Consider the following 23,049-nt stretch of genomic DNA (forward strand, 5'->3'; position numbering starts at 1 on the left):
TTCTGGTGGCAGGGGCGGGGATTTGCTCCCTGTGCCACCAGATCTGAGTCCCATCCCCCCCGGGGAGGTTGAGCCAAATTGGCGCCTCTGGAATTGCCCTATTTAAGTTGGGACAAAGGGGCGGGAAAGGGGCTTTTTGCTCAGGAGCGAGGAGAGAGCAGGAGGGCGCTGCCCTCGCTCCCGGCTCCCGGCCGGGCGGCTGCTCGGCCCGGGCCGGCGCCATGTGCTCAAGATGGCGCCGGGGGAGCCGCATGGGGGACTCGGTAAGCGCCCCACTCCCGGGGTGCCCACCGGGCCGAGCTCCCCCAGAGAGGATTAAGAGCTAAGAGAAGACAACCACAACGACCGGGTCAGCAAAGATGGAGCAGGAGGAGGTGTGCTGGAGCTGAGGTTTCCCTTGCAATCGGTGTGAGATGGCAGGCGGCCCCCTGCAGCCAGGGTGTACTCGGCGGAGCAGCGACCCACTCGTGGCCCGTGGAGAAACCCACGTCGGGAAGGAGATGCCTGAGCCCAGGAGAGGTCGTGGAGCAGGGGATGCGCGACCAGGTACTGTTGATAATGGGGCATGGAATGCACGACGAGGTCGTGGAGGCATCTGGAGACCGTGGGACGACCCACGCCGACGCGAGTGGCAGCAGCTCCCTAAGAGGCCGAGACTGGTAAAGCCCGAACTGGTGCGATCCATGGGGAGGATTGCAATCCTGCGGGCAGGACTTACTTTGGAAAAGTTTGGGGACTTTTTCTTTGTGAGTAGGGGATCCACCGAAGCAAGGGAAAAATGGTGTAAAGACTCCTCCTCCTTTAAGAAAGGAGCGGCAGTGAACAACATGGATGAACTGACCTGCACTCCCCATTCCCTGTCTCCCTGCGCCGCTGGGGGGAAGACAGAGCCAGGAACGAAAGGAAAATAGGGGGTGGGGAGGTGTTGTTTTAAGATCGGGCCTTGTTTTCTCTTTCTCCTCTCAAGTAACCGGTTTCGTTCCCTTTTGTCTTTTGTTTAGTAACTGTTAATAAATTGTTTTGTTTTTATGAAGAAAGCCTGAGTCATGTTTTGCCCGAGACCATGCTTGGTGGGTGCTCCCGCTCGGTTCTTGTCTCGACCCTCAGTCCAAAAACCACGACATCCGTGCATAGAGTGACTGTAGGGCTGAAGGGCACCATGGTCTCTTTGGCCTTGGCAGCTGTCTATTACACGGCCTTTTAAAATCCAGAGGGAGTAAAAAACTGTTTTTTCTACTGTCTCCTGTGCACCTGCATCACAACAACTTCTACAGGCAGGTGTCGTGCCTCGGAACTTTGGGTGGAGAACCTGAGACCAGCAATGAATCCACGGATGCTCCCTTTTTCTACTGTAGCTGTGTACTCCTTTCTAGCACCTTCTGGGCATACATCTTGCTTAATCTATTCCCTGTATCTGCAGAGGCATTTGGTGCCTAAACAGTGGCAGTTTGGTCTCCTTCGTCCTCTGCTGATGGTACACGGAGTTTGGTCACGTAAGGACTAACATTTCTCTATTTAAAGTCACCAAGATCAGAGATATGTGAGTGAAATATAATGTGTCACGACAAAAATTGCCTTAATGCTACAAATGACTGGAAGATGCCACAAACCCAGCTAAAACATACACTGTTTTAACAGAAAACATAAAAGGAAGTTTTGATACAACCCTAGAAAGCGAGTTACTCTCCAGCAAGGAACCCAGCAAAGAACAAGAAACGAGAAAACCAAATGGCTGAACTCTAGGTAGGACAGACAGTGCAGAGCGACAATGAGAAAGGAACACAATGCAAGTTCTAGAATCCTGCAGAGGGGATAAAGAATACACTGTTCTTTGACCTTTTCTTTTTTTTTTTAACTCTCCACTTTCCTGAAGACTCTCCTACTCCCCTCCAGCAAACATACCAACTAGTTTTACTCCTTCAAGAGCAGTTCTCTTAATAATTACACAGGCTTCTTTCTAACCTTGTATGTATCTGCAGAATGAAGTTAAAAAACCTAATAATCAGTGAACTGAATTAGGTGGCTGTGTAGCTGCCTCTGAAAGACTCAGGGTTTTGAAGGAACATTTAGAAAGATACACTTCAGGGAACAAATGAGCAAGAAGTTGGATGTTTTAATGACTATTCTACACTAGAACACTAGAGCCTCCTTTGCCTTTACTTCTAAATGTTAACTACCAGCAGCTGGCTCAGCACCTTCCCTCTCTGTGCTAAAGGTAAGAGATGTTTCTTCACCGACCAGCCTGTGAGAACTCCTACTGCATGTCACTCCCATAACAGCAAGGAGTGCAGCTTTCTCCTTGTAAAAAGATAAAAGAGTTTCAAACAGGGTGATGGCAGAAATCTCTACACCCTTATCTGATGGAATCAGTGAGCACATACCTTGGCGCAGCAGCAGATCATCCCGTAATAAACATATATAATAAACACAGCCAGGCTGGGCGTAATGGGGACGAGGAATCATGGGAACCTCCTGGGTGAGAAAAGCAAAAAGGAAGGAAATTCTGAGATGTTCACCATAATCAGAGCAAAACCATGGCTGATATCCTTTGGAAATAATCATACTTTTTACAAGGGTGTGTAGTGATAGGACAAGGAGCAATGGATTCAAACTGAAAGAGGGCAGATTTCGATTAGATCTAAGGAAGAAATTTTTCACTGTGAGGGTGGTGAAGGCACTGGAGCAGGTTGCCCAGAGAAGCTGTGGCTGCCCCATCCCTGGCAGTGTTCAAGGCCAGGTTGGATGAGGCTTTGGGCAACCTGGTGTAGTGGAGGGTGTCCCTGCCCATGGCAGGGGGGTTGGAACTGGATGATCTTTGAGGTCCCTTCCAACCCAAACCATTCTGTGATTCTATGAAATACGCAGAAGCGGAGAAGAATTGACATTTAATGTGATTAAACCTAAACAAAGGAAGCAACGCTGAGAAAGTGAGAATCCCAATAAATCTCAATAAATATAAATGCAAGAGCTGCTTTAGTTTATAATCATAGTAATTAAGAGAAAACTTTTTTCTTACCCTGTTCACAGATCGAGGCTCACACTGCTCACACAAGTAGTGTTCAACGTCAGAATTCACGCCCATACAGTCACAGTGCTGCCAGACCTGGAAAACCAGACCCAACCCCATCAGAAATCCCTGTGAGAGCTTCTGTTTACAAATCGCATTTTCTCAACAGTATTAAGGAAAGCAAGAACACGAGCTTCCCAAAGGAAATTCAAGATTTTCTTTGAACTATTTCACATGAAGACAGACAAGACCCCCATGCAAACATTTGTGTAAAAGCCCAAAATTGTGGAAAGTAATTCTTTCGTAAAGGCAGGACTTGCTGGCAGATTCAGAAAAGTGCTAGCTCCTCTATACAGAAGCACGTTGCATTTCCTTTGCGAAAACAGAATCTTTCAATGCTTTTGGAAAGGAAATGAAGGTCTGAAGAGGTAATTAATGCTACTAGCTCCATACAAACAGCTGGTAAAAGTTCTACTGGTTATGGAGAACAGAAAAAGAGCCCCAGGCTCCACTTCGTGTTCCCCCCGCCTCACCATGCACTTTTCACACTGGATCATGAGTCCTTCATCTTTGTAAAGGCCACAAATGCAGCGGATCACGTCCTCGTCCTTCTCATGCCCGTTTTCTTTTTCACAGACTGATGTCTCACTGCTGTCGGCTTCACTCGCTGTTTCTCCCACAATTTCATCAATCTGCGCTGACGCCTCGTGGCGAGCGTTGTAATACGCCTTCCGTAGCCGACACACATCACGCCCAGTTGGAGATTTTCTGCCGTAATATTTCTGAATAAAAACAAAACCAAGAAACCAACACGTTTTTTTTTCAGGTTCCATGCTTTTGCTGCATTCCCGCTGTCCGCACGCAGCCTCAGAAGTGCCTTCACTAAAGCTGCACCCACCAATGTGGCGTACACCTGCCCATCTCCTTCCTCATTCCCAACAGCGGGTCCATGTGTTTTACACATGACACTGGCAAACAAGGCACCTCTCCCAAAAGGTGCGGACATTGGGTTAGGTCAGCTATCCATGCACGTTCCTGACCTGCTGCTTGTCTGACCTAAGGCAGCCAAAAAGTGCACGAGTAAGGCTGAAGCACATGAACTGCCATCAGCGCCTGTTCATCAGAAATGGATCAGCACAAGTTCTCTTTCTCTAAACTAGTTTTCTTATTCCTGTAAGTCGGCAGGAGCATCAAACTGGCATATATACGTGAGCACCTCTGCTCTGGAGACAGGCTGAGAGAGTTGGGGCTGTTCAGCCTGGAGAAGAGAAGGCTCCGGGGTGATCTTATAGCAGCCTTCCAGTACCTAAAGGGGGCTACAGGAAAGCTGGAGAGGGGCTTTTTACAAGGGTGTGTAGTGACAGGACACGGGGCAATGGATTTAAACTGAAAGAGGGGAGATTTAGATTGGATATAAGGAAGAAACTTTTCACTCTGAGGGTGCTGAGGCACTGGCACAGGGTGCCCAGAGAAGCTGTGGCTGCCCCATCCCTGGCAGTGTTCCAGGCCAGGTTGGATGAGGCTTTGGGCAACCTGGTGTAGTGGAGGGTGTCCCTGCCCATGGCAGGGGGGTTGGAACTGGATGGTCCTGAAGGTCCCTTCCAACTCAAACCATTCCATGATTCTCTGATTCTATATCTGCACTGTCTATGCAACAGCTTTCGGGCCAGAGAGAGCCTCACCTCTGCATTCCGGAAGACCTTCAGCATGTCCCCATCAAAAGCTTCCACAGTTTTATAATAACCAGTCAAGATCTGTTTCTCAATTGTGGCAAGGTCCAGTGGGTCAGAGATCTTTTCATAATAGTCTGCGTTTCTGAAAGGCAATGTGTGCACGATGTCATTCTCACTGGCATTTCAAAGCCGTGCAAATCCACAGAGCTACGGGCTGCTCTGAGAAACAAGTACTTACTTTTTCTTTGGGGGTAGGTTCAGGAGGGGAGCTGCAAGAGCCTGCCTGGAGGAATCTGTAACAGGAACACACAGTTTAGCAACATTTAATATTTAATAGGTTGCCCAGAAAAGCTGTGGCTGCCCCATCCCTGGCAGTGTTCCAGGCCAGGCTGGATGGGGCTTGGAGCAACCTGGTGTAGTGGAGGGTGTCCCTGCCCATGGCAGGGGGTTGGAACTGGATGATCCTGAAGGTCCTTTCCAACCCAAACCATTCTGTGATTCTATCACTTACTTGAGTAAAACTTAAAAATACAAGTAACTAACAACATTCCATCTAGGTTTAAAAAAGGCTCTTCTACTATCTGAGGCACAGGGAATCAAAACGCCTTTGCCTTTGTAGAACCTGGCTGCTGTAATCGGACTACGTGTATCAGAAGGAAGGATGGTGTCCTTGCAATCCTGGCAATCGTACCATTTTGCTGAAAAATCAATCTGAAAGTACAGCAAGTTCTGCAGATTCTGGTGGCAGAGGAAGGGGCTGAGGATAATTGATTACTGGTAGCAGAAACGGGGAGGGGGGGGAGAAGGTTATTTAATGTCTTGAAATCAACTCTTTTTTTCTCTCTAGTATTTTCTATTCAGAGAATCCATTGTTCCAGAGGCTGAAAACGTCTCCATGGAGACTTTTTTAGGAGTGTCACCTTCACCTTTATAGGCTATGATGCTATCACATATTTCCTTGAAGATCTGTGCCAGGCGGGCAGCACGAGCCACTTCAATATTCTCTTCAGCTGCAGCCAAGCGTCGTGTTCGCACAGAGCGGGAGGTCTGAAGGGCTGAAAACTGGGTCATGAAAACATCTGAAAGAGGGCAAAAAAGAACTGCCTCTAAACAAAAAATAAAAGATCAAATTGCAACATCTTTTCTGATCCAACAACTCCACCACCAATTATTAAAATGAACATGTTTGCTAAGCTACTATAACAGTAAAAGGCTTCAGTTTCATATTCCCAAGCCAGCTCTCACTGCTCACAGCTTATCTCAGCGCTTAGGCTGGTTATCAAAGTATTTTATGTCGCTGGAGCAAATACAGCATGTCACTGAATTCTCCCAAAATACTCACTTCCCATCTTCTCATGTGCCTGACACCGGGGACCAAATCCTGCACGGTTGTGAAGATTATGGTCCTATGAATACAGTGCTATTTTTGGAGTGGGATTAATAAATTTTTTTCTTACAGTCATATTTTGTCCCATTCCCATAAGTGACTGCATGCCAAAAAGCTTTGTTCTCTAAAGGCCTGAAATCCATCAAATTATGAGGATAAATGACAGTTTTCGAAGTCAGCGGAACTGTTTCTGGTCTAGGGATACAGAAAGCAGAAAACAGCCCTTCTCTGTAAGGGTCCAACCATGGAAAATGCTAAATATAATCCTCCTCCTCCTCTGCTAAACCTCTCGTGATGAAACGTGAGACATGACAACTTCTACCAGGACCCGAGAGACATCAGGGCTGCTGGAGGAACACAAACAAATCCAGTAACCAGACAAATGGTTTATATGGTACAAACTTGTCCTTCTTAAGAAAATAGCATCTCCTCTGCAGAATCCCATAATGCAAAAACCACACCGAAACAGTGAAAGAGCTCCTGTCTTGCCCTGCTACGTAAAGACACGGGCACACACACACACATGTTGTTACCTGTGGAGCATTCCCTGTGTGCATGATAAAAGGTACACGAGTCTTCCAGTAACTCTACGTTTGATTTACACACAGAGCTTAAACTCCTCATGAGCATGTCACATAGGTTCTCAAAGCAGGAACCTGAGGAACTTGTGTTGGCCTCACCAGATTTAATGTTGCCGTCATCCCGGCAGATTCCGTTCCAGCGGCTGTACAGCGATGTCGTATGGATATTGTCACTGACATGCTTCACCTCCTCTTGCTTTTGTCGGATCTTCTCCCAGTTTCGTACCAAAAACACGTGGTGTTTTAGCACAAAATTCCTACAGAAATTAGAAAAGCATTCAAGAAACACCTTCTTCCTGTAAAATTAATTCCTCAATGTGGGAAAAAGACAGATATTCAGAGGTACGCTTCTGATGTCAGTGGAGAGGAATTCCGCCCTAGCTGGTTAAAGGAGAACCAAGAACTGCTTGCTCAGACATTTCACGATGCCCTACATTATAGAAAAAAATAATTTGAACATTTGCACAACACTCCATTTCTGATGAAAAATCCACTGAAATCATTCCTGACCTTTCTCTGTTAGACATGGGCTTCATCTGAAGCTGTGGTGTCAGCCTCGTTGGTGCGTTCACACTTTCACTGGGTTCCTCTGGCATGTGGCCCCTCTGGAAAACAGATCATTCTGATAGACAGGAAAAACTGGGCCAAGAACTTAGCAAAGTAGTAAAAGTAGTTCCTGAGACAGAACCTGCAGTATTTCTCTCAAGTTTAAAATATACAAACACACAGCTTTTTGGTCTGATGGCACAAACTGATTTCCCATTAACCTTTATCCACGAAAAAAGCTGCCTTTATTACTTACTCTCTTCTTTAGTTTGTGCTTTGACTTCCTTTTCTCTTTCGACCGTCCAGGCCTTCTGTGGGTGCTCACGGGCTGATTGCTTTTGCTTGGAAGTCCATTCATTCGCTGACTTTTACCCCCAATTATTCCTCTGCATTTGTCAAAACCACATTTGCACAGTTGCTTTGGGGGGAGAAAAAAAAAAAAGACAAATTATTTTAAATAAACCCCCAAACATTCAGAGTATCTCTCAATATTATAAAGAACCTGGTCTGTCAAATAAAACACAACTGGTTTTGTTAACCGACCTTCAGCTTTACAGAACTGTTTGTCCTTGGTGAGTTTTTTCAAGGTCTTGCACAGTGATCCTTACCTGTTTTTCAACATTAAATGAATGAAAGTTGTAGTCGTAGGTCAATTCAGTACCAGCAGGCATGTCTTTAAGGGCATACAGTCCAATCCGGTACACACCATTAACAGACCTGCAGGGAAAATACAATACAACATTCCCAATAATGAAACAGAAAATTGTCTTTGTCCGCACAGCGGAAGCGTTAGAGACAGGAAGCAACACTTGTGCTGTGCCTTGGATTATGCTTGTTCTTCATTTGCTCCCTTGCTACTCTCTTACAATAAACTCTGAAAGCCACAAAAGTGAACACCATATTTACAAGGAGTAGGAAGCTGTGGTTCCAACAGGGAAGCTACAAACCATACTGGTTATCATGGCAGATCTGCTCACCGACCGCCAGGATTCAAACCCTCATCCTAAGTCAACAGCTTACACTGAACGTCACACCTCATGTCACAAAACACACTATAATTAATTGCCTCTCCAATTCCTTCACTTATTTTTTGTGTTGGATTTTAAAATTTAAAATTTGATTACTATTGCTTAAATGCACTAGAAGTATCTGAGAATCACAAGCTGCCTGCTGTACTGCCAGCACTGCTGATTCCTGTTACAACCATCTGCTATTTCACGGGAAGTTATTCATTAAAAATTTCTCGGAAGCACTTCCTACTAGTCTGGCACTGGATTGCTTCTGGTAACATCGTACTGACACGACACAGAGTGTGCCAAAATCACACTGCTTTCCTGTTTGCCTGCTTTAAAGAAATATTTGAATTGCTAGAAGGAAAGAACCTATACACACAGGTTATTTTACGGCATTACCTAGGCTTCAAAACCGGTAGCAGGTTAACACCATGACAAACAATGTTGGATTTGCCTTGCCAGAAAATGTAAATCCTGTCTGCAAAACGCCCAACCCTCGCAAACATTGTATTACTGCTTGTGTGCAAGACAAGTGCGACAGTAAATACTATTTACGCTCTTCAGCTTGATTCCCCTCCCTATTTTTAGATCAAATCCTCTTAGATGATCTGGTTACCTACACCTTAGCCACTGGTATACCAGTATTCCCGTAAAGAGAACACGTTTTTCTTACCATTTCTGCATCTCACAGTTCGGATTACAGCTGTGGTTGATGAAACGAGCCTCGTTGCCCATACGGTAACTATCGATCACCATGCCACTGTCCAAGTTCAGGCAGTAATGATCACTGTGATTGTGGTACTGCTCGATCATCCGGTTCCTAGGAAGCAACACGGGAAAGTTAGTTGTGGTTCTGCTTGTTGCTGCAAAGTACACAGCAATAGTGCATTCAAGAATTCTGAGAGAGGACTTTGAAGAAAAAGCAATCATAATCTTTTATATTTTATAGAATCGTACACCTAGAGATGGAGGAAAACCATTCTTATACCTATTTTTATAAGTCAAGGCCACTGACAGAGCTTGGATTAGAATTTAGAAATTTGCTCTTCTGGAATGCTCCCTTTTGGGTTCTGCGGATTATTTGTACACATTTCATGTTGATAACCTGTGTATGGAAGAGAAAATGCAAGTATACATTCTTTGGGGTGTATATGTATGCATGTGTACAACAACCAGCCTCTCCATTTCATTATCTGGGACCGGACACAATTTCTGGAATTGCATCCATGGATTACAGCCAGCTCTTTTTAGCAAGAGAGCAACAGCAACAAGAGTCAGTTGTGTCAGCAGTTATCTCTGCATGAGAAGATTGCATTTGTCTTCTGATGGAGCTCTTGGAGTGGCAGGTACGTCCTCCAGTCTCAACTATCCTACGACGCTGTGCGGTTAACAAGACTACCATTTTTCTTTCATCGGTTACTAATGCCCCCACTTGCTCTTTTTTTTCCCCACACCTGTCTGCAAAAGCTCATCTCCCTTCCTGCCCCTCAATTCTGTCCCACCCAGTTCAAATCCTGCACAGTACTCGTATCAAACCCGCATTCACTCGGGGCATTTGGCAGTTACAGAGCAGATGAAGCATCCCAACAACAGTCATTCCTCTCTATTTGACTGAGGAAAAAATCAGTTGATCAAAAAAGCTGAATTCTAAGCCTTCCTTCTGGTGGTTGTGACCAGAAGAACATTCTTTTTTCCCCTTCCTCTCCCCTTTGTTTCTGTCTAAGGATTTCCCAGCAATGACAATAGATGCTAAAGTCATTTATTGAGCCTTCCATGCCAAAGCAGCAAATAAATGTTTCTACCTGAATTCTTGCTCACTAACAACTTCGCCCAGATATTCAATGATAAACTGTCCTGCTTTCAGGGGTTCTTTGGTACGAATACCCCATCCTTTCTCCTCAGCCCGGAACCTTTCCAGGCACTGCACCCACTCGTGCCTCTGTATCCGCTGATTACAACACTGTTCACCGCAAGGGCAGGTGTTTGGTGAACACTCTGCAAAGATCATCCTGAAATAAAAAACAAAGAACTTAAGGAAGGTGAACAGCGTACTTTTACATCTATCATACAAGAAAAGAAACATAATTCCTCTGTTAAAGACAAGTTATGAAAGAACTAAAATGCTTCTTGTTTTCAAAGGCTAATTCGCAGCAGGGTTCCCAGCCCGGCTCCCACTGCTATTCAGAGCAAAACGGAGCTTTTCGTGGGATCCTGCTCTGAAGAAAGAGCTGGGGAGCACACGTGTCGCAGAAAGTTACCCTGTATGCTCTGTAACAACACTTTTATTACTGGGGTTGCATCCAGCATAACTCTCTTCTTAAAATATTACCAGCTGATGTGAAATACTACATTTATTGAAATTCTCTTATCTAAGTCAACCTATTTCTAACCTGTTAAGACAGTCCTCCACACAGCCCTTTCCGTTGTCATCATCTGGTTTCTTACAATTGCAGGTAGTGGCCTCATAGCCAGAAAGAGGTTTGACATCCACATAGACATCTGGAGAAAAAAAACAAACCAAACAAAAACAAAAAACCAAACCCAAACAGGGAAAAGAATTCTTCCCAGGTGAAAAAATATAACTAGTTATCTACAGTATTTTCATTCCAATTACATAAAGCAAAAAAAGAAGGTGGAAGTGTCTGCAGTAGGACGAAAAGCATGACAGAAAGGAGGGGTGCAACGTGAAAATTCCAGAGTTAACATGTTTTAGTAATAAGATTTTACTTACTAGAACGGATTTTTTTATAAAGTGGGACATCTGGCTTTTTATACAACTAAAAGGAAGAGAAAGAAAATTTTAATAACATTGCATAAGCACATCTGCTATTCAAAAGAATCAGGGAAATTACGTTCTGTACATATGTAACAGTTCCGTAATCATTACTAGATAATATGTCTGCATTCTCCTCTTTAGGCTCAGACTAAGCAGTAAATAGGTCCAAAAAAGGACCTGAATAAACAGAACTGAGGCTTACTAAGTTAGCTGAGCACTTCTTCTAACATGTTGTTTATTCTTCTCATACCATCTGAACAGAGCAATACGGGCAACAGGTATCATGAGGACAGACATTCTGAACAACGCTCTTCTTTTCAGTAGTGACAAGAAGAATAATTACTTAAATCTACCTTGGAGAAAGTATCTTTGGTGGAATCACCATGTGCCAACGCTTGAAAAAGTGAAAAAGAAAAAGCAAGGTGCTTATCAAAACTATGAATACAGGCAGGAGCCAAGAGAAATGCAGATTCATCTTCTAACGAGAGAAACTTCCTCTGCAGATGGAGGTGACCGGAGGGAAAAGGGAAAGCTCACATTTCATAAATTCATATATATTCCACCCTTTCCTTTAAGGAATAATTTCCAAGTATTACATATTTCCCACGCACTCACTGCAATAAGAGCTCTCCCCCAGTAGCACACACGGCAGACAGGCACTGCTCAAACTGTACCACCTCTGTGCAAACCAACCCGCTCCCGCAGGGTTTGTAACATTCCCGGGAGACACGGCGAGTGTCGAGGAAATAGATCACACCTATTTATTATTTCTGTCATACTGTATAGATACAACAGGCAGACAGAAGTCATCTTCAGCAGAGGGCAAGAAACTGTCCTCAGCTGCAACGCCAACCACCAGCGTTCCTTTAGGTTGGATTTTGGTGGCACTACAGCCGGAATTCCTCTTGCTCGTTTCCATGCTGAAGTGCGGGGACAGATTTACCCTCCAGCCTTAAATCCTGTGTTAAATCACTCGGTGGAAACTTCTCAGGGAAAAATATTCCTATTTTTAGGTTTGCACATATTTAAAGCCCTTTAAAAAGAACGCGACTGCTCAACAGTTTCTCTCCTTTCCTCAGTACGAAAATTTCAGCTTGCAAGTGAAAAATAAATTCCACTCTGCTGGGACTGATCCAAGAAAAATAAGGCCTGAAATTTCTCAGCGCTGCTGGCAGTACATCTGAATTCTCCCGAGGCGTGTCTAAAACAAGATCATTGCAGAAAGTCGGCACGCTACCAAAATAAAAGTCTGCAGCAAAATTAACCACTTTTTTCAGCAGAAACCCACAGGATTGCTATTTTGCAAGAGAAGGAATAATGGAAATGATTCGTATTAAACACATATGCAAATCTTTTTTCTCCCCCTCTCACACAGTGGCAGCAGCAAGGATATTCATCAATACACAGGACATACAAACACAGCTTTCACGTAAGAATCCTGCTATTTTCTAAGACTTCTGATCATAATCTTGGCAACCCGTAACTTTTTATCTTGTACCTGATTGTGTTTCCACTGCCAGAGGATGTCGTAAGGCAGCTGGAAGTCAATTCTCTTTTGTCTGAGATACTTTCCTGAAACAAAAAGGGTTGTAAGTCGCACACACTCATATTCCCAAACCCCCAAGAGGAAAAAGGGCTGCTCCCGGCACACCGCCAAGCTCTGACGGGGCCTCTCGACGCCCCACAGTCGAAAAGGCAGGAGAGCAGAATCCTCCCAGGACTGCAGCAGCAGGCACAGGGACAGCCCTCCGTGCAGCCACCTCGCAGCCTGCGCTGTGGTCGCCAGGTCTGACCTCCACCGCGGCGAGGAGAGCTGCTGTCCGCGGCCCGAGACGCTGGCGAGGTCGGTGCCGGAGGGGAGCTGCCTTCTGCCCGACGACTGAACGTTACGGATGCGACCGAACTCCAACAGTCACAGCCAAACTCTTACAAGCAGCACCAGGAACCAGGTGTGCACCTGGGAGAGGTGCCTGAACCCCACGGGTGTCCCCTGCTACTGCAGGGACACCAGCAAACACCACGGAGCACAGCTCTGGGCCTTGCAGTCAACACCAGTACCTGTGGTGCAGAAATCTGACTTCTGCAGAAATCTGCAGAAACGCTTTCTCCTGAGCTTTTCTGCACGCACACAAACACGGTGATGCAGCACAGAGAGCAAACATGCATTAAAAAAATCCCTGTGCATGATTCATGCAAGACAGTAAATCACAGAGAAACCAAATTAGTTTTGAAAATAGCATCCAAGCCTGTTCCTACAATGTTTACCAAAAGAGACTTAGGAACAAATTTGGACTTGGCAAACACATTCCTAAATGTTTTGGAAAGACTTCAAGACAATCTATATTTTCGGCAGTAACTGAAACTCACTTTAGACAGGAGTTACTACCTGCCTTGTAGATTTCGTCTCTATTCTAAGATTTACTGTCATTCCAACCTCTTCCCAGAAGGAAACTGTCCCACTCCTTACTTTAACATAAGAGCTGAGGTCTGACACAAGCGCTACACTAGTTCCAGCCAAGATGAAAACGTTCTCTTATCATTTGGGTGGAATATTGTGACACAAAACTGCAGAGAGAAGAGTGACTAAGGAGGGGATGTCAGTCACATGTCTGATTTTCCCAGCTTTTCCAAACGTTACCCCGTGCCTTTCCGTTCTTCCAGCAACAGTCGCGGTTTCATGTAAACTCACACGCATACCCTCACCACTGGAAAATAAAAATTGTAATGTTTTCCTTACAATTAACTCCTAAATTCCTTCTCATTTTCAATGCTTTATTCATCTATAGCAGGTTCCAGGAAAGAGCTAAATCTGCTGGGAATTTGCTTTCACTTCTGTGACCTCAGCGGGTGAAACAAAAGGCTCTTTCAGGTGCCCTGGCACCGTGCCGAGCGCACGGAAGGTCCCTCAGCCCTCGCCAAGCGGGCACCAGTGCAGTGTCCTAAACCCCGTGATCCGCTGGGCAGTTACACCTCTCTCCAGCTCCCGGACACCGAGTACCTGACCCGGCTCCGTCCTCGGCGCCGGAGCCCGCTGGCGTCTGCCGGCGCGAACGACGCGGGGTCGGGGCGCACGAAGAGGGAACAGGACCCCGGCACCGCAAACCGGACCCCAGCGTCCCGACAGACAGTGCGGTCGCACGACAGTTACGGAACACGATTCGAAAAGGGACTGAGAAAGGTCACGTTCCTGAGAATTGACATTAACACCTTCGGTTCTGGAACCTTTTGGGGTTACTGACTGGCACGGATCTGTCAAACCCTTCGCCTGCTGTTGCCTCTCTGTGAAAGTCAGAGCTGTGTACGGAGCAAAAACGTTCCGCCAAAGCAGACAAACCAGTTAAACCTTTGTATGTGATGGGACAAACATTCCTACGGAACAAAGTGGAATTTCCTGCGCTCTCTTTGCATGACAGCACTTGAAGTAAGAAATCACGGCATTTTAAGAGCTGAAACAATGACCTGAAAAATAAATCAATCTTGGTTTGTCCTGGCAAACGACATGAGCTGCAAAAACTTTAGTCTGGGAGTTCCCTGCCATCCCCTCCGGGCAGCCCAGTCCGTTGGACTGGACTTGTGAACAGCATCCTGGAACTCCACACGTTCTAAATGCTCTCGCTAGCCTTAGCTTACGGCTTCCTTCGGCAGAAGGCAAAGAGAAGCCCTAAACCTCATCTCTGCTCTCCCTGAGACCTCCAAATGGGGATGTAATAAAAACTCACGTGCCAAGTTCCTCATTCTTCCACACTGTTATCCACGCTTAAATAACAGACACCCGTGTGCATGGGGACAAGGGGGAATTCATTACTGCGTGCTTTGTTTGCGATATTTATCAAAGGGTCGTAACTGTCCCTGGCTATTCTACTGTAACATTAGTTTGAAAAGGAGACTACTGCATTTAAGAAAAAGTATTACGGCAGTTAAAGCAGATTTTAAACTAGACTGGTATTTTGTTATGGTAAACAAAAAATGAGAACAAATTTCAGGTAGCAAAAAAAAAAAAGCCTCTCGAGTTAAAAGTTTTGCACTGAAGAACACAACAGATGAGTATGACCTTCAGCAAAGTTATGACAGACATAACTAACCTGGCAAGGCGATAAAATCAAAAAGGGAGAGAGGCAGAGAGATTGTGACATCCAAGAGACTACTTCCATGTCACCTGAGCGCGACACTTGTTTCCCAACAACTAGAACACACGTGAAGTACCCACCGACGTGAATAGGGGCTGGAAACAATCCATGCTCATGCTCCCCGGGAGTGTACTCGAGCTTTTCCTTCTTTAATTGTATGAGGCGGCTCTTCGGGCTGTGGATGACAGCGACAAACAAAAAATAAAAAAAAAATCAGAATGAAGAACACCTGTCATTTGCAAAAAACACATCTTCTGTTCTAATTAAGGCACGAACGCCTAGAACATCAGGCAAGAGAATAACAACAGAGATGGCCAAAAACATTTATTTTCAAGTTGCTTACCAAATACACGTATCACATCTATTTCAACATTCATGATTTGATTTTTCTCCACGACTACTATTTCAGGCAACACCTAACGGGACACCATCAACATTAAATTCCTAGTACGTGATATGTAAGTAAGAAATGAGATTACAAAAATAAAAGATCAACTAATCCTGTCTGATGTTGCTTGCTTAGATACTTGACACATCATACCCATGTAGTGCCTGCTTCCCTAATTTGCTCAGAGCAGATGTTCAGGCACTACTCCTTTAGAAGGCTGCTCATCAAGAAAAGCAGGAAAACAATAGAAATCAGAGTTAAAAAAGCCACGAGACGCCTCCTTTCTAGAAGGAAAAAATAGGAATAGGAAATAAGAATGGTTATATGGGTCAGGCAGGTGTCAAACCACCTAGCTCAGTAACCTGTCTTCCATAAACATCTCATTTTGGCTACTGACAGTATGGAAAGAGAAAACTGATGTGACAATATTCAGTACTGCAGCCCTGCACCACTCAGAACAGAGTTCTAAATGTTAAATGTACCAAAGATTAAGATTATATTGAAGCTTATTATAGTTTATTGAAGATTTTAAGAGATTTTTAAGATTTTTTTTTCATAAAGCTGAAAGCTGAGTCAACAAAAAATGTGATAGTTTAACTAGTGAACGGAAAACGCAAGTCAAAAAAAATTTTGAGATACAGATATCAACAACTGAAAATAACTACTGAAGGTCAGAAACAGAACGGATGGCTGGCAATAATCTGCGGTTCACGTACTCTTCTAACACCTTCTGGGTTTCTGGTACCTACTTCGCAAGTACCCGAGTTGCTCCACCTCAGTGCAACAGAAGCCAGGCGGGCTGCTGGGAGGAGGGCTCTGGCGAGCCGACCACGGCGCGCACTTTGGCAAACCTCCCTGCCCGCAGCAGGGCTGTTATGATGCACTTGCACTTCACTTAATGTCTCTGGGTGGACACACAGCCAGCCTAGTCAAAAAGCAGTAACATATTCTCAAACAATACAGATTATGCTTTTTATGATTTTTTTCTATAATTTTTAAAATAATACAACCCTCTGTTCACTGATGGCAGGAATTAATTTCATGTGCTTTGGCAAACAGACAGCTCCTTTGCCCACCAGGCAAAAACGATATTCTGGAGAAGATTAAAAAAACACCACAACCCTCCCCCCAAAAAAAACAAAATAAAAACACCCCGAGACCCAACTTCTGCTTTCTATCATTTCAGGGTGCACTGCACTTGCAAAGACAGGCCATAAAGTAACTACTTACAAGACCTGGAAAGCAAGTTCTTATCAAGAGGAAAAGGAAACGTATTTTGAAAAGGCAAAGTGTGAACCTCCATTTCCAAGAGGCAAATCCTTAAACCAAAGGCAGAGAAAAAAGGAGAAACATTCAATAGAAAGGTGACTTAATTGAAGCCAAATGTGCATCCTTTAACGCCCACAAATTCAGTGTAAAGGAAGCCAATGGAAAAACAAATTATGGTAAATAAACTGCAAGGAGGAAACCAGTGTGGAAAGGAAAGGAAAGGCAGAAGGCAATTATCTAAAAACACAAAATATAACATGAATTTCTCCAGGCAGTGCAGACACACCCAGCTCAGAGCCAGTCCCAGGGAACGCTAAGGGAAGTACCTACTGGTTTCCTTCCAAACCCAGCGATGAGCAGTGTGAGAGATGTGAAGAATTGTTACGACAATCAGTAAGCTGAACAAAGGCCATCAACGCTTTGAGGGCTTCAGAGGGAAAGGCTGAGATGTCAAAATAAAGCACAATTATCCCTGAAAAAAGGGAATATACTAAAATAATCAATAGAAACAACACACACAGTTTTATAAACATAAATACCACGCAAAAAAAACCCTCACGACTCGAAAAAGGCCTCTCTCCACTATCAAGAAAAGGTCTGTATTAACAGGCCTACACATTCCCAGTAGGAAGATAAGGAGCTATTTTAGGCTGGAGTTTCTGGGAAGGCAACAAAGGTTCAGGTTTGGTGTTCAGCTACTATCTTTACGAGAAGACCTCTCCCTTGCACTTTGCCAAGGCATGCCGATAGCCTCGCCGAAGCTTAAATTCGGTGTCGCGGCGCCGAGTGCCACCAACGTGCCTTTATGACCCCGACCAGCCTCAGTGGGGGCTTCCACCCACACTCTGCTCGTGGCCCCGCAGATCCATTTACACTCATCAACATTTACGTCCTGGGTATCCAGCTCCTGCCAGGATTGCCACGTGGGTGCACCTCTCTCCAGCTCAGCCACAGCCAAGGGAGCCATGGATCTGGTGGCTGAGCCATGCACTGGCTTCCTGGCTCGATCCCGGACCTGCCTGGCAATGCTGGACTGCATCTGGCCCCAGTGACCACCACTAGACCTGATCCTGGCCTGCGGGTTGAATTCCCCACTTAACCCTGGCCCACCTCGTCACCATGGACTGCTCTGCCCACCTGGACTCCGGGCTGACGCTGGGTACCATCACCCTGTCTGCCCGACTCGCCTCACTCGGGACTGTGGGAATGACAACAGGTTTCCTTGCTGCTGCTGCTTGGATCACATTCTGTTCGTGCCATTTTTTAATGAAGCTGGAATACTTACTAGCTAGATACACCTCGCTCCAGACAGCACAGACCGCAGGTATTCCCAGGGCTAAACCGACTGTCCTCGCAGTCTCCTGGGATCGGCCGACTCTGCACTGCTATCAAGGACAAGCACCTGCTCATTTTCATACCGTGCTCTTTAAGATGCTTCCCTCAACAAGCAGATGTAGTAATTATTGCAGCTGAAAAGCAAAAGATGTCTCCAGAAAGCCAAGATCACTCCCTCCCCTTTCCAAACAACCCTGTTGGAATAAGGTGAGACCTCACCAATAACCCCAGAGAAATGACACCTAGGTTTCAGGCTGGCCTGCTTTCAGCAGAGAGGGAGGTGACATTTCTGATTGTGTGACGGACTGAAACACAAGCCTGGCCAGGTAAGAACTGCTTCCCCTCTATAATCCACTGCCCAGAGAAATTTGGTTCCGTTTCTGTGGGGACAAGCTTAAAACACCCATTTTGTAAACGGTCCACTTACCAACCACAGACTAACCTGGCCCCTCTTCACGAGCTCCCAGTAACAGAGCGATGGCAAAGTGATTGTTTCGCTGAAGATGGGAACGTTTTGTACCGCTCCGAAAGGCTGAATGTCAGGCTTAGTCTCAGAATGTCAGTCTAAAACTTCAGGCAAATTAAGAACGGAACAGACCAGAACCACAGCCTTCTCTCCCGTTCCTCCATTTCTCTTCATCCCTCTCCTTCCTTTCTTTCTGATACGGTGTTCCTTTTCTGTTCCCCCTCTCCAGCTTCCAGTGTCTTCTCCCTCCACCCTTACCATGCTGGCTGGGATCAGTTCTCCTTGGAACACACATTTACATTTTTGAAGTGTGGAGCCCAGTTTTCTCTCTGAGACCACAGTTTGACAAACATTTTAAGTCGGTATAAGCTGGCTGTGATGCTCCCCACCTTCTGCTGGCGTAACTCTTGTTACAAATGCAAGGTTAACTGCACCAGGAAACCGACTGTGGAAGGCTGGATTTCATCGGAATCGCTACCCCAGACTGGTTCAGTTGCTCTGGTCATCATTATGGGACAAAGGAAGGGACAGCACAGGGACAGGAACAAGCCACAAAGGTGAGGAGAAAGTAAAACTGCATCTTAGTGCAACATCAGCTCATGCCAACTTCAAGTGTTTGCTGAACTGCAATCTTAGACTGTCACTTTAATTCAGCTGGCTGATTTTTCAACAGGTTTGCTTCTAAAATGTTCAATTACCTACTCTGAGTCACCCTGCAGGTCCACAAAGTAACATCAGCAAAACGGAGGCACTGTAGGAGCAACGTGCCTGTCAATGGAAACACCACGTCCCAGAAAAGCAACGGGCTTGCACTAAACAACGCTGTCTGTGCAACCATGGTCTTTGACCAGCTACGGACAGATGATTGATCACAGTAAATTCTATAGATTACACTTTTGCAATGAGGACTCATATTGTGGCTGCCCCATGCCTGGAGGTGTTCTAGGCCCGGCTGGATGAGGCTTTGAGTAACCTGATCTAGTGGAAGGTGTCCCTGCCCATGGCAGGGGGGTTGGAACAAGATGATCTTGAACAAAAACCTCTGTTTTTTATAGCCACACAGTAAAAGTGCAAGGTCCTGCCCATGGGTCAGGGGAATCCCAAGCACAAGGACAGGCTGGGCAGAGAATGGATTGAGAGAGGAATTCTTCTCCTGAGGAGAAAGACTTGGGGGTTTTGGTTGATGAGAAGCTCAACATGAGCCAGCACCATGTGCTGGCAGCCCAGAGAGCCAACCATGCCCTGGGCTGCTCCCAAAGCAGTGTGGGCAGCAGGGCGAGGGAGGGGATTCTGCCCCTCTGCTCTGCTCTCCTGAGACCCCCCTGCAGTGCTGCCTTCAGCTCTGGGGGCCCCAACAGCAGAAGGACACGGAGCTGCTGGAGCGGGGCCAGAGGAGGCCACGGAGATGATGGGAGGGCTGGAGCACCTCTGCTCTGGAGACAGGCTGGGAGAGTTGGGGCTGTTCAGACTGCAGAAGAGAAGGCTCCGGGGAGACCTTCCAGTACCTAAAGGGGCTACAAGAAAGCTGGAGAGGGACTTTTTGCAAGGGTGTGTAGTGACAGGACAAGAGGTAATGCATTTAGACCAAAAGAGGGGAGATTTCGATGGGATCTAAGGAAGAAATTCTTCCCTCTGAGGGTGCTGAGGCACTGGCACAGGTTGCCCAGAGAAGCTGTGGCTGCCCCATCCCTGGAAGTGTTCCAGGCCAGGTTGGATGGGGCTTGGAGCAAGCTGGTGTGGTGGAGGGTGTCCCTGCCCATGGCAGAGGGGCTGGAAATGGATGATCTTTAAGGTCTCTTCCAATTCAAACCATTCCATGATTCTATGATTATTATTGATAAAAATAATACATTATAAAAACATAATGCATCCCTAAACAATATACAACATTTTAATTAATTAATATTTTACTAATTATTCTGAAATTTCTTTGATGAACTAGACTTTGCACTCCTCTAGAAAAGCCACTGCTGGGTAAATAGATAACAACTCCTGCACAAAGTCTTGTGCAACCACACACTGAACTTCTCTTCAGTAAAAGATCTAACACTTCCAGTGGAAGCTGAGGATTCTGGAAAATTCACGTGGAGGTAAATGTCAGATCAGCTAACGCCGTCTACAAAACTACAGTCAGAAATTGAGGTAGAACTGAGACTGACTCCAGAAATCCTTCCTTCTATTCTTAGTTCATTTGCAAGGAACCAGTCTGAGCTTACTTCACTGTGTTTCAGTAAAGCTTAGATCAAGGTGAATTGTGTGAAATCCTGGGGAGGAAAATTACACAATTCAAGTGGTTGCAGAGAAATAACGCACATTTCTCTCTTTTATCTGTCGATTAAAATGGCAACGACACGACAAACATTTTCCGTGCTGCTGTTTAGCAGTCGGATGAGACTGATCTGGAGAGAGGCTGGACGCTGTAAAAGTAAACCTCAGTAAAAGTTTGGCTACTTTCCATGTTCCTATGACCTCTAGCAAGTATTGAAGAAAGATCCAACAGAGTAGGAAAATGGTTTTTAAGGCAGTGTCTGCAACTGAACAATGCAAACAGAAATACAGAAAACCAGTGAGTACAGCACCCATGAACAGAGTGCCAAGACTTTTAATGGAGCCAGTGGCAACACTGAACTGGACCATCACTAGAGGGTGCCACACGATTACAGAGCTGCAGTTCTGTTCTCAACCAAGACCATGTTGCCATACTTCTACAAAAGGAGTTATATAAATAACAGGAAAACAACATGAACTCCTGCTCTCCTCTTGCACTGACACATGTCTGACTGTGTCACAGAACTGGAACAGCAAGTTCAATCAGCAGAAGAAGTAATTAGAAAACAGTGACTATTGTTCTGCCGATTTACTTTGCTGAACCAATTGACTAAAGAGACGCAGGGCCATCTGAAGGAATGGTGGGATCAGCCCTTCCAGCTGCACCTTGCAGACACCTAAACGGAGCCGGGCACAGCTCTGTCCTTGCTCAGCTACGCATTTCCCTGCCTGCATCAGCATCACGGTCCAGCCAGCCATGCAGAGAGGGAGTTCAGACCGTGCAGGCAGCGTTTGCGTCCTTGGAAGGGTAAAGTTTCCTCGGTGTTCGTAGGCAGCTCACCACAAACATCAGTATCAGTGCAAGGGAAGAACTCAGCATGTGGAGCAACAGGCAAAGGGGAAGACCGGAGCAAACCACTCTAAGCTTCCAGGGAACTGCAACACAAAGTGTCATGGGAGAGGGAGGGTTGTAATTAGAGCTCAGCTTTGTCACGGCCTTATCCGGGGTGGTGAACTTGATTCCACCATCATCCAAATACCTACAGACCTTAACTTTCACTTCCTGTATTCATACAATTTTTCAAATGACATGTTTGCTTCCTGCCTTCATAAAGGCCCACCCTTGGCTGACTAGGTCTGACAACGTAATTTTATAATAAAGAAATAGAGAAGAGTCTCTAAGGTCCCCTCCCAAAGCAACAGACCTAATGTTTAGGAGGGAACACTTGAACGTTGCTCGATTGCGTGTTCCAGTGACAGAACATCCAAATGCTGAAAATGTTAGCACACCTGCTTTCACACTATGAGAAACACAAGCAGTCTCACTTTGAGCAGGTATCTTTGTTTCTTCCTTAGAGCCCTGATCCTTTCATCGAAGCCTTCATTCTACTGTGGAAAGAGAAGACACCAGGAGCAGCTGACAAACTATACTAGCAGTCTCCCAGTGGTCTCTGCAACATTTTTAAGTGGTCTACAACTTAACGAGAAGCTGCCCATGTTTCTCCCTTTTTAGTGTGATCTGTCAGATTATGTTACAAGAGAAGTGCAAATTCTTGACTTCAACACATTTGTTCAAACGGCTGTGGAAAACTTCTGTAACTACAGATAGAGGCAGAATTGGGCTGGTTAGCAGAAACGAGAGATGTCCGCTTTCTAACGCACGTTAGGTTTTGAGCCATCCAGTGAAAAGAAAAAAAAAGCATTCTGGATTTTACTCTAAACATCTCACAGAAAGGGAAGGAGACGAACCTCACCCAACCGTGCAATGCACAGGGTGTGTATCTGAAATTCCCACAGGTGACCAATCTTCATCTTTCAGCCCATAAAACCAGAAACTAACGGCCCCTTTTATGCAGAATCACAGAACGGTTTGGGTTGGAAGGGACCTCAAAGATCATCCAGTTCCGTCCCCCACCATGGGCAGGGACACCCTCCACTACACCAGGTTGCCCAAAGCCCCATCCAACCTGGCCTGGAACACTGCCAGGGATGGGGCAGCCACAGCTTCCCTGGGCAACCTGTGCCAGTGCCTCAGCACCCTCGGAGGGAAGAATTTCTTCCTTAGATCTGATCTAAACGTAGACACTGTACTCAGTACCTGGACAACACCAGCTCTCCCAGCACATCAACTCCATGATCGTTCAGACTGTTGAATGAAGCTCTCTTACCTTCTTCAAGGTTGATACCCAGAAACACTCACTTTCAGACTGGTG

At 45.6% G+C, this 23,049-nt stretch overlaps 1 protein-coding gene across 1 annotated transcript in view; it reads right to left on the minus strand.

The window, feature by feature from the left end:
• The window catches only part of ASH1L (ASH1 like histone lysine methyltransferase), a 60,212-nt gene that overhangs the window by 1,891 nt on the left and 35,272 nt on the right, over positions 1-23,049 (minus strand). The window contains exons 7-23 of the mRNA XM_086628283.1: positions 15,191-15,285; positions 12,482-12,555; positions 10,939-10,984; positions 10,598-10,706; positions 10,010-10,216; positions 8,881-9,027; positions 7,803-7,911; positions 7,451-7,612; positions 7,159-7,253; positions 6,748-6,905; positions 5,601-5,759; positions 4,919-4,973; positions 4,690-4,822; positions 3,541-3,789; positions 3,017-3,103; positions 2,382-2,472; positions 1,963-1,973 (exon numbers count right to left, since the gene is read on the minus strand). Of these exons, the coding sequence (XP_086484409.1) occupies positions 1,963-1,973; positions 2,382-2,472; positions 3,017-3,103; positions 3,541-3,789; positions 4,690-4,822; positions 4,919-4,973; positions 5,601-5,759; positions 6,748-6,905; positions 7,159-7,253; positions 7,451-7,612; positions 7,803-7,911; positions 8,881-9,027; positions 10,010-10,216; positions 10,598-10,706; positions 10,939-10,984; positions 12,482-12,555; positions 15,191-15,285 (1,987 nt within the window). The remainder of the gene's footprint in view (positions 1-1,962; positions 1,974-2,381; positions 2,473-3,016; positions 3,104-3,540; positions 3,790-4,689; positions 4,823-4,918; positions 4,974-5,600; positions 5,760-6,747; positions 6,906-7,158; positions 7,254-7,450; positions 7,613-7,802; positions 7,912-8,880; positions 9,028-10,009; positions 10,217-10,597; positions 10,707-10,938; positions 10,985-12,481; positions 12,556-15,190; positions 15,286-23,049) is intronic.

The sequence above is a fragment of the Tauraco erythrolophus genome, chromosome 30, assembly GCF_009769465.1.
Source record: "Tauraco erythrolophus isolate bTauEry1 chromosome 30, bTauEry1.pri, whole genome shotgun sequence".
Classification (NCBI taxonomy): domain Eukaryota; kingdom Metazoa; phylum Chordata; class Aves; order Musophagiformes; family Musophagidae; genus Tauraco; species Tauraco erythrolophus.